The 11444-nt window shown below is 45.9% G+C and overlaps 1 protein-coding gene across 2 annotated transcripts; it reads left to right on the forward strand.

The window, feature by feature from the left end:
* LOC145891536 (MAM and LDL-receptor class A domain-containing protein 2-like) lies at positions 1 to 11366 on the forward strand. 2 transcript variants are annotated; one of them, XM_082981936.1, is made up of 31 exons: positions 1 to 288; positions 1666 to 1915; positions 2496 to 2656; positions 2872 to 2918; positions 3226 to 3322; positions 3392 to 3512; positions 3585 to 3766; positions 3838 to 3959; positions 4187 to 4280; positions 4443 to 4610; positions 4673 to 4776; positions 4856 to 4946; positions 5023 to 5229; positions 5313 to 5472; positions 5570 to 5678; positions 5756 to 6011; positions 6084 to 6218; positions 6330 to 6469; positions 6553 to 6693; positions 6762 to 6821; positions 6899 to 6944; positions 7019 to 7323; positions 7395 to 7550; positions 7622 to 8477; positions 8546 to 8726; positions 8828 to 9042; positions 9112 to 9306; positions 9388 to 9624; positions 9726 to 9848; positions 9915 to 10057; positions 10281 to 11366. In XM_082981936.1, exons 1-31 carry the CDS (start codon positions 225 to 227, stop codon positions 10563 to 10565), a joined length of 5451 nt encoding a protein of 1816 aa, XP_082838062.1. In that variant the 5' UTR covers positions 1 to 224; the 3' UTR covers positions 10566 to 11366. The 2 variants fall into 2 exon arrangements, with proteins under 2 accessions (XP_082838062.1, XP_082838061.1); XM_082981935.1 differs by having other exon boundaries at positions 9726 to 9844; positions 9911 to 10057.
* The last annotated feature ends 78 nt before the right edge of the window (positions 11367 to 11444 follow it).

An 11444-nucleotide genomic window follows, 5' to 3' on the forward strand; every position in this document is an offset into this window, starting at 1 on the left:
TACTTGTTCCTGCGAAACGTGAATAACGCAGGCGTCGCTAAGTAAAACGCGTCGAAATCCCGAACGGGAATAAGAACTGAATAAGAAACCAGCGTCCAACGAAGAGGAATACTAGAGCAACTTTACGACGAACAAGGATCGTACACACCGGTCGAATTTCGCCGATACTTTACAAATTGATTTCCTCCACATCGCCGGTGATCGAGAACAGGATTTGGAAAAGCATGAAGATTTCAATTTTGCGGCCATGCGCCGTTTTCCTACTATTCGCCGCCCTGATGGGATCAGGTTCGTGACAGTTTATTTACGACTTAACCGGAAAAGTACCGAAGTTGCGCGGGCATGAAAGCCTACGTCGCCCTGCAGTGAATGGCATTAAGCTTTTAATCTTTAGGTGTGCCATCTTGCGCATTCCGATTATATATTTATGTTTTGGCGTTGCCGGTTGGCGGCTTTGTTACACTGCTTCCAGATAAATCCGTGCCCGTGTGAACCATTGTGATACGTTCGCTTAACGTTAAACAAACTGCCAGACTTGGTTACAAGCCCAACCTCCGCGACACATTTGCGTAAGCTTCAGCGCTTTGACAACTGGAAACAAAAACAAACCATCATTATGAGAATAATTGCGCGCGATTCATGGAAGAAGTCGGAACGACAAAGTCGCGAAAGGAGATTCTGGCTGTTGTGGTTAATTAACCCGGCTTCCAATAGCTTGTCGTGTCTGCCTCTTGGTTCGACTTGCTCTTAAAAGGGCCGCCGCGCAATGTAAGTGCAAATTACACTCAGCATATAATGACCTCGATATGGCAGAATGTGCCTTAGTGGCATTGAAGTGTAAACCAATCTGCCATAGAAAGTGGTCTTCGAATTTCGGCAGCTTTGTTCGAAAGTTCTCTGCTCTTGGGCGACGGACGTGCCTCAGCGGCGGGAGGAAATCGTAAACGAGCACAGACGCATTAATGTGCAGTTTGCGGAGCTCGGTCCGTCTGCCGCTGCCCACACGTTTTCGAAAAACACGAAGAGTTGGACTCTTTAAAGCGCACGAGTTGAGAACAAACGTGATAATCGGTTACGCGTCTAACGGCTACTGATGACGCTGCCGCTTGTTAGACTCCGCGCAAAACGGACGTAGATGAAACCCAGGTCATGATTTGCACTGAGAACACGCGAAAGTGATTCAAAACACGCAAACGGCAAAAGTTGACATCCGGGCCGACCGCTGCAGAATTCGCTTGCGCATTTGAAGGAAAAGTAGCATACACTGATGACGTTTGTTCGGGGACTTTTTTTTGACACACAGCCTAATGTGCGCCAGTGGTAGCATAGAATTACACGGTTTGGCTGGAAAGATTTTAAACGATCAAATTATGGGACTGTCAATTCCACGTAATTGCGTCACCGATGGCGCATCTGGAACGGTTTCAACTCTGCAGGCAACCCCCAAAATTTCGAGCGACCCAGCTACCGTTCCAGGAATTGATTGTGCCAGTTCTAATGAACCGGAACCTCAATTATGCCCAAGCAAAACCTTTTCTAGAAAGTATTCGTGGATTTTTAACAAGCAACAAATTATTTAAAAACCTTTACCATTGAGAGCAGTGATTTGCAATGACAAATATAATAATATACACCACTCTTTACTATGCTTTTATATGTGTACAGGGTTAAGCAGGAGTATCGGACAAAATGAGCGAGAACGGAGATCAGTGAGTTCTTCAGATAGCCCAGACAACCTTGGGGCCATCAAGTTCCGACCAGGACATGCCTCATTCAGGAATGGATTCAGCAACTTGGTGAAGAAATCATCAATCGAAGCCCCCACTGTGGTAGCACAAGGATCCAGCAGCACAGTTTCAGCTACTCCCGATGATATTAGTCCACCTCCACCAACAACTGACGACGAGTTTTCAAGGTGAGGAAAGGTTTTCGGATTCTTCGGGTGAAAAATCATGTCTCGACCTGCCGCAAAATCGTGCCTGGCTAATCCGGCCTTTCGATATTTTTAGTCCGCCTTTAGCAGTGCAACTTATCGATCTCCAAACAATGGAGGAAATTTACGGGCGGTCGCAAAGGACATTGAAATGTCACGTTTAGATTACGTTTGGACCATTAATGCTTGCTCATTCGAGAAACGACCGAATATGGATTAATAATGCTAGGTTTGATATTTCCCGAGTCATCTTCTCTCCACCTAAAGGGATTAGCCCACAGACATAACGATGACCTTGTGTAATACTCCACGACGGGAAAAGAGAAAATTCGTTGTTGTGACTGGCGGTTTTGCAACGACGGAAATTTCATGACACAATTACTTGGTTTAATCCAACCGCGTAGTGTGGGTCACAAAGATGACAAACAACAGCCGCACGGATTAAAATTGGACAAAATTTGCTGATGTATCACTTGTTTGTCAGCAATGGAGTAAATATTTTTCGGTCGGATCGTTGGCGGTTACTCGTGTCTAATCTGCCTTTGTTTTGTTATATCTGCAGAGCAATCGTCAACTTTACTTCAGAAGAGAGGAACGTGAAGTCGGAAGTGGAAACGATCGATACAGCAGCAGGAGAGGATCCGAACTATTATGAAGAAGTCGACAGAAAGAAAAAGGAAAAGGAGATCGCCTCCTTCGCGCGAATCATGGGAATTAACAACCGTAAGTGAAGTACAATTACCCTTCAAGAGAAGTTTAAACAACCTTGATTGCCACCGTTTTTAATCAAAACGTGATCAGCTGCTTCCCTGAGTAAGATTTCTGGCATTTCGGCCAGACGTGGCTGGGGAGGTGCAGGTGGTGATTAGTCGAAAATCGTTAAGTGTTGATACCGGCCGACGTTGCAAAATTATCTCAATTTCAAATACCTTTTGCAGATGTCAGCGTCACAGGAACATTTGAAGGCGACATGAAGTTTGATAGGGTGAGTGTGCTTCGCATGCGCCGCAGCCGTCATAACTACGGCTCCTATTTTTGTGAATCGACCCATGCGCGAGGTGCACTTTTGCTACATCCGGCATCATTTTGTTCAGTTTTGGCCACGGGAATATAGATCGTGAAATGTGATTGACAGGAAAAGCATAACTTTAATGTCTGCTCGCACGCACGCCCTCCGTGTGCTGGTTTTTCCGCTGGCTCTGTAGAGGGCCAGCCGGCGAACGGGTGGTCAATGTGCCAGGTTACCCAATTTGCGCATCACGCAATAACCATTGTTTCCTCCTGCTTTGCAGACCAGAAACGCCGCGAGCAGCGACAAGTGGCCCAAGGACAGGTCGGGACGCTACAGAGGACTTGTGCGCATTCCTTACAAAGTATCGTCAAGATACAGTGAGTGTCACTTGAACACACACACGATTAGCCGCATGTGCAAATCTAATAACATTCTCGTGTTCGCAGACCGAAGTCAGTTGTCCATCATCAGGAGCGCGATGAAAGTTTACACCGACCACACCTGCATCCGCTTTCTTCCACGAACTTCGTCTGATTATCACTACATCGCTATTAAGGATGGCAAAGGGTAAGGGTCCCCGCACAGCTGTGTATACGTTTGAAAAAACGACCAGTGTAGCTAACTAGGTTTTCTTTCCAGATGTTGGGCATACGTTGGCAAAACTGGCCTCACCGAACAAACAGTCTCACTTGGAATCCCCGGCTGTGTTTCAAAGGGCATCGCTGCGCACGAGCTTATGCACGTTGTTGGGTTTCAGCACGAACATTCCAGAAGCGACCGTGACAAGCACGTCAGGATCATTAATTACAACATCCAAAACGGTAAAGACTGACGGCGCATTCTCTTATCGGGCTAGCGGCCAGAGTTTTAAAAGTTATACGTTTGGTTGCAGACATGGCACTGAATTTCGCTCGCTACAACGACACAATCAACCTGGTGGTCTACGATTACAACAGCGTGATGCATTATGGCGCAACTGCTTTCTCCAAGCAGCCCTATCTCCCATCCATTCAGGTCAGGACCCCTAACAAATCGAAAATTCCTCGTTTTGATGATGAATGTGCACAAAATATTGGAATCGATACTCCGTTTTTTCGGGATGCGAATTATCCGATAGACACCCGATTGCCAAATTTAATCGCGATTTCCCACGCAAATGAGTCATGATTTTAACGTTTGTCCCTCACGTGGCCCCGTTGCGTAGCACGCGATTAACGCAAGTTGATGATTTTTTGTTCCAGATCATCCCCAAGAGGAAGCCAGAACCGTTTATCGGCCAACGCGAGAGAATGAGTCCTTACGACATCGAAGAAATTAAATACCTCTACAAATGTGGTAAGCATACACTTGCTCAAATACCCACGGCAATTTTGATATGAGTCACAAATGGCCCGGAGCCTATGTTGCTCCCAGATACCCTTCCGAACTGTCGTGCTCTCTCTGCTTCCGAGTACCAGTAGCGGAGCAACCAAGTCTTAAATTTCGTTCTTGTTACAGCACCTGGCACCTATAAGCGCTGCGGTAAAGATTTCGTCACCCGAAGCGGTTCATTCAACAGTCCCAACTACCCGGCCGCCTATCCCTTGGACGCGCACTGCACGTGGAACATTACCGTCAGGCCAGGGTTCTACGTTAGCGTCACGTTCCAAAATGTGGATGTCAAAGGTACTTTTGGTTAGAAATGCCGGCCGAGAACGCAAAACTTAACACGTTTGTTTCAAATTCAGATTCGCCACTCTGTCAACAAGACGCGATCCTTGTGCACAACGGAATCAACGCAGCAGCGCCCGTACTTGAAACTATTTGCGGAAAGCAGCGCAAAGATCGCACGGTTCGTGTTGACACGGCTAGATACGTGTCCTCCTTGTATTTTCTTGTAGTTAATCGCGTGCCTGACCTTGTTAACGCAGGTCGTGAGCACAGGACGTTCCATGTTCATCATCTTTAGCTCGGATGGACGGAGGGACACGAGCAAAGGATTCAGAGCCACTTTCACCGAAGGTAACGTTTGTGTTTGTGTCGCCATTACCATGACACCGAGCACGGGTTGTAATTAACGCATTTTTTGTTCGTGCAGTGCGAAGACCGGGCAAGGTGCCTTTACCAATGACAACTCCCACTCTTCCGCCCATCATCAACCCTGTGAACAGTTTCAGTTGCAATTTCGAGAGGGGAACATGCGGCATGACCCAGGACACTTTGGACGAACTGAACTGGAACCGACACCGAGGAAGTACTCCAAGTCGTTACACTGGACCGACTGGTGACCACACCACAGGAACAGGTAAGTCATGCAACACATCATAATAACACATTACATATATATATACAAATCAAGCAGGACCTAAACAATGAACTTTTATGCAGGCTATTACATGTACGTCGAAGCCTCTGATCCAGCAGGACCAGGCGATAACGCTGTCATTCGTACGCCATGGATGAGACGCAGTACCCGATGCATTTCTTTTGCCTACAACATGTACGGCCGACTAATGGGCAGTCTTCGCCTCTACGCATTTGAGAAAAGGTAGGAGGCGCGTTCAGATTACACCCGTACTTACATTGCTTGGGGCCAGGCTAGAAAGGTGCATCTTTAATCCCTGTTTTTATATTTTTTTAACCAGGAGCACCGACAGGTACGGACACGAAGTGTTGTTGTGGGAAGAAATGGGCGACCAAGGACTTCCGTGGAAAACAGCTGACTACACATACCGACCCCGGCGAAGTGTGCAGGTAACGCAGGAAGATTTTTTTCAACCATTCAAAATGCCCGGCCAATATTTCGCTAACTCAATTATCTCCTATTACAGAATGTGCAGTTTTACTGGGAAGTATACGTTAACTTTTACCAATCGGATGCCGCGATAGACGATATCGTAATAACTGCTGGTCGATGTGGCGCCTCCACCACAGTCCCGAACGTTATAAGCTGGACCACGAAGAACAAGCCTACAACAAGGTCAACCACTACTGTGGCACCGACTCCCGCAGTCACGACTAGACGAGTGACGACCAAGCCCAGGGTTACAACAACAATCGCACCAACCCTTCCACCTCTTATTTCAGGTAATTTACTCAACCTTGAAAATGAGACTTATGGTTGAAAGTTGACCATTGACGTTTTTGACTTTTGCGCAGAACTGAAATGTTCGTTCGACCATGGCTTGTGTGGTTGGATACAATCCGATAGGGATATATTTGACTGGACGCTCAGGAGGGGGAAAACTCCAAGTCATTCTACAGGGCCAACAGAGGATCACACGTCCGGAGCTGGTAAGTAAAACAACAACAGAAAGTACAAGATGAATCCTTTTCGAGTGTTTTTAAATGAACGATTTTGTTCGCACATTGTCTTGCCAACTGTGACCTAATTTATTTTTACAGGCCAATATATCTACATCGAGGCGTCTTCACCAAGAAGGGACGGTCACATGGCCCGCCTGGTATCACCACCTCTCACAGCCACAACACATTGCTTCCAGGCATGGTATCACATGTATGGGAAACAAATCAACAAACTTAAGGTAGGTTCGAGTGAGCGTCTGAAACCTGTGCGACTGGTTTTGGAAACGAGGAGTGTTTCGCTTATTGGCGTTTGTACAAACAGATATCGCAATACGTGAACTCTGTGACCAAAACACTTCTGGAGATCGAAGGAGACAAGGGTGACGAATGGCGATTCATTTCAACGGAAGTCAACTCCGCCGGAGTTAAGAAATCCGGACGTTACAGTGACAGAGTGGCAGAGGTATGTTGCATGCAACAAAGAAAATACGGTTTAAAAATAATTATTTACCCGTTGCCTTCTCGTCTTAGGAATTTGGTGAGGTGCCTGGAAGGATAGGAAATGAGGGCGAAGAGCAACCACCGGTCGAGGTAAAATAATCAAATCGATGATTGATTAACTCAAGAATGACAAGAAAGAGCTAAAGTTTTACGATTATGTTTTGCAGAATGAAGAAGTTATAGAACGAAACCCCAAGATTGGTCTTGCTCATGGTTAGTGTCTCTCACAATGTTAGTCGTCTTTCGAAATACAAGCCAAATTAAACGTGTCCTGTCTTTCTATGCAGATTCCTCAATGCTTTTTGACCAATCGGCGGTATCTTATCATGGCGTCCGAGTGATCATCGACGGCACCACCGGCGATGGTTATGCTGGAGACATTGCTCTTGACGATGTAACGATCACCGATGGGCCTTGTAGCTCCCCGTCTGTAACAGTGCGCCCAACGCTGCTCACCAAACTTAAGTGCAACTTCGAGGAACCCAGGAAAATGTGTGGCATCCGTCAAGTGAAAACCGATGACTTTGATTGGACGCAACACAGCGGTTCAACTCCCAGCTCGGGAACTGGACCGAGATATGATCACACCTTGGTGCGTATCAGTCTCCGTACAACTTAAATATACGTGACTTGGTCCAATGTTGTGATCAAAATTTTTAACAGGAACGAGAAAGCGGTGTTTACCTTTACATCGAAACCTCCGGACCCAATCGCAAAGAGGACCAAGTCGCTGAGCTCATAACACCGAAGTTTGCGACCGCGCAATATTGCGTTCGCTTTTTCGCGCACATGCAAGGCTCTGGAATGGGTGCACTTCTGGTAAGAAACGTACAAACCAACGCCTGTACATCGTTTGAGAAAACTTTTCTCAACCAGCTTTTTTGTCATAGATGTATTCTCTTGAGGACATACCTGACAAAGCCAGTAATCAACCAACCCTAAGATGGAGTGTTGCTGGTGACCAAGGCCAAAATTGGTTTCAAGGCAAATTTGACTTTACCGCGAAACCCACAGCAAGATCTGTACGATTTATCATACAAGGCAAAGTTGGACCAACTTTCACGAGTGACGTCGCCATCGACGATTTCTCAGTTACTGCTGGTTCATGTAGTGGCCCAACAACCATTGCCCCGACAACCACAAGACCAACAACTACTCCTACCACAAGGACAACTACAACAACCCCGACAACAACAACTACGACCACAACTCCCACTACAACGACAACCACTACTACTCCTACAACAACACCTACAACCACAACTCCTACAACAACAACTACAACTACTACCCCGACAACAACGACTACAACTACTACACCTACAACAACGACTACAACCACAACTCCTACTACAACGACTACAACTACTATTCCTACAACAACAACTACAACTCCTACAACAACAACTACAATCACAACTCCCACAACAACGACTACAACCACAACTCCTACAACAACGACTACAACCACAACTCCTACAACAACAACTACAACCAAAGCTCCTACTACAACAAAGACGACTACGACTCCAACAACAACACCAAAAGCTAAAGCTACAACTGTAGGCCAAGCATCTTTACAACAGGCCAAGCTTCTTTATCCAACATCGTTTTCATGCAATTTCGATACCAGAGGTCTGTGTGGAATATCACAACTTACCAACGATAAATTCGACTGGGTCCGAAGAAATGGAAAGTCACCAAGCTCTGGTACCGGACCAAGTGCGGATCACACTGAGAAAACAAGTAAGCCACATCTTTTAAACCATTGGTTGAATTTAAGTTTAAAATACTCATGACATATTTTCGTGTAGGAAAAGGATACTATATGTACATTGAGGCAAGCGCGCCCAGGAAAAATAGAGAAACAGCAGGCCTGAAAACACCAAAAATGTCGGTTTCAACCAGCAAAAGATGCGTTACTTTCTGGTATCACATGTACGGAAGTGGAACAGGGTCCTTAGAACTCTTTGCCCAATTCCTTCCTTCTGCAAGGTAAAGACTTGGTTTTTACTTGGTTTAACTTTTCACTTAGTTTATACTTCAACCTGAGGTAACGTTTCATTTCGTTAATAATACTTATCTTTATTTTATAGTGCCAGAAAGTCGGCCGGCACAAGATCTTCGAGAAGGAGCGTGTTTAGGAAGGGAAAAGAGCAAGGAACGAAATGGATTATGGGTCGCGTGGAAATCGACCAAGACACGTCTTATCTCGGAGGATCCGTTAACCTGCAGTTTATCGCAACCAGAGGCATCAGTTTTAGAAGCGACATCGCTATTGACGATATCTGCTCAGCCGAGGGGCCATGCAGTAAGTTCATTTAATACTAAAGCCCTTATACTGAAACAATCCATTAAATCTGTTTGTCCGTTCTAACAGATCAACAGAATTTGTGCTCAACTGACGGGGTGCTAAGGTCCACTGTCCCTGCCATGACCACCATGCGGCCAACCACCGCAAAGCTTACTACAACCACTAAAGCTCCCACTACAACTTCAACTACGACGACAACAACCACAACTACTGTCTCTAACGTTATCCCGTTGAATGCAAACATGGGCGTCGGCATGCCAAGTAAGATTATCCTCTTTAACTGCTTTGCTAAGTCGGGCTTGTAATCGCGACTGTTTGCTAACCCACGGGCTTTTCTTGCAGTGTGCACGTTTTCGGGAGTTCAAACACCCACTTCGCCTTCGCGACAGTCAGTGGCTCCGACTTTCGCGGACAGAAATCTTGATTTGGGCAAATTCACATCGCCGAAAGATCAGTCAGGCCAAATTTGGTGTGGATTCCAGCAGCTCAGGACCCAGGATAAGTTCGACTGGAGAAGGCGCTCCGGAAGAACTCCAAGCAGAGATACCGGCCCGACCAGTGACCACACTACAGGAACAGGTACAATTTGGCTCCAATTCAAATCGTAGTAAACGCCAAACTTGATTTATAAAAATGATTTGTTTTAATTCGTCATGAAATCACACACGACTTGTTTTTAGGTTTCTACGCTTACATTGAGTCTTCAAGTCCGCGAATTCCTAACGACGTGGCGATGCTTCAAACTTACAAAATGTACCCGACGCCTTACTGCGTCACCATGTCCTACCACATGTACGGGGTAAGTTATACGTGCCTTCCACTTTCGTGATTGCGACAAGTGTCCTAATATCGCCTGTGTCTGCAGAAAGCAACTGGTCGCCTGACTGTGAGAACTCTTCAGAAGTTGCAAGACGGACGAAGTGTTCTTTCTCACGTTAAAAGCTTGATAGGCAACAAGGGAAATTCATGGAAACAGTTGCAAATCGACTACACTCCACGAGTCAGTGCTGTGGTAAGTTCGTGAGACACAAAAACATTTAAGTTCTACGTTGTTGTCTGCTGAGTAAACAAGCAGTCAGGCAATTTGTAAAAGCAAATTTGATTTCTTGTGTTCCAATCAGCATAAAGTTTAATCTGCATTTTCAACCTGTCACACATTATGCAAGAACTTTCAGTTAGTAAAGGTTTATGGCCCGTGCTCTCTCAAAAACTAATGGACTGTCAATTTATCGCAGGATGTTGCTTTCCGTGTGGAAGCCGCAGTTGGAGGTTCGTTTACAGGAGACATCGCTTTTGACGATTTCTCAGTTGTTCCCGGACAATGCGACGAATGCAACAAGCCTTCACACACGTTTACAAACAACCTCCGTCAGAAGCAGAACTTCTCAACAGGCTGCGTACATCCGACATTATTCTACGTGCGCTGTTGCAGCCACACGAAGAAGCAAGTGGTTTACAGGCGTGTCGCCAACTGCAACAAAAACATGTTTACCAAGCAAATGCTCAACTGGCTGTGTTGAGGCTGGCGTGGCCATCGCCACATAAAGGCGCGGAAATGGCAGACATTATACATTCGTAGGGCAGAGCCACGTGATGAGCGGTAAGATGTCATAGCGGGTTACTCAATAACCGCAAGATACATCGCGAAGGACCTTGTTTTTAGGAGCATTTCGACACAGTGTTGCGTTCGTGCGTGTTCATTTCGAAAAGTTTCTGTTTTTTTTTTCCTTTTTTCTCCTTAAATTATACCTTTTTGTTTATTTGTTTTTTTTTCGTCAGCGTTTTTCTATTGTTTCATCCGCCGTCGCACTTCACCGCTACACCTAACCGACGCCACAATGACAAAAGGTTGGATGATGGTCAGCTTTAGAAAACTGGACTGACATTAAACACCTTGCAGCCGTCGGCCTCGAAGCCCAAATGTCTTTTAACCTAACTAACCAAGCGCATGAGCGAGCAGGTGTGCAATTCAAAAGGCAGAGCCTCTAGACGTCTAAATGAAAATCCCTTTCGGCCAGACGACCAATTAAATCTGTGGATTCTGATTGTTTGAAACTCGTTCCACCGCGCATGCGCCTACTTTTGTTCCAGTTTTGTTTGTTTTTATTCTTGTGTCGTCCGACGCTGTGTTGAATCACTTTTCTTGCCGCGCCAAGTGCACTTCGGCCAAGCGGGTTTTACCGCTGCGCCCGATTCCATCTTTTGTGTTCCGACCTCTTGGCTTTCAGCCTCAAACTATACATACAGCGACCCTTGGTGGTCGGTATTATGCGCGTTTATTCGTGACAGTTCGTGCAATTAAACCAGATATCAAACTGTTACTTGGATATCCTTTTTTGCGGTTGAGGCAATTTGGAAGAAGTCATTCGATAAGCCCTCCTTGCTTTATGCAGCTATTT

This window comes from Ascidia mentula, chromosome 1 (genome assembly GCF_947561715.1).
Source record: "Ascidia mentula chromosome 1, kaAscMent1.1, whole genome shotgun sequence".
Lineage (NCBI taxonomy): Eukaryota > Metazoa > Chordata > Ascidiacea > Phlebobranchia > Ascidiidae > Ascidia > Ascidia mentula.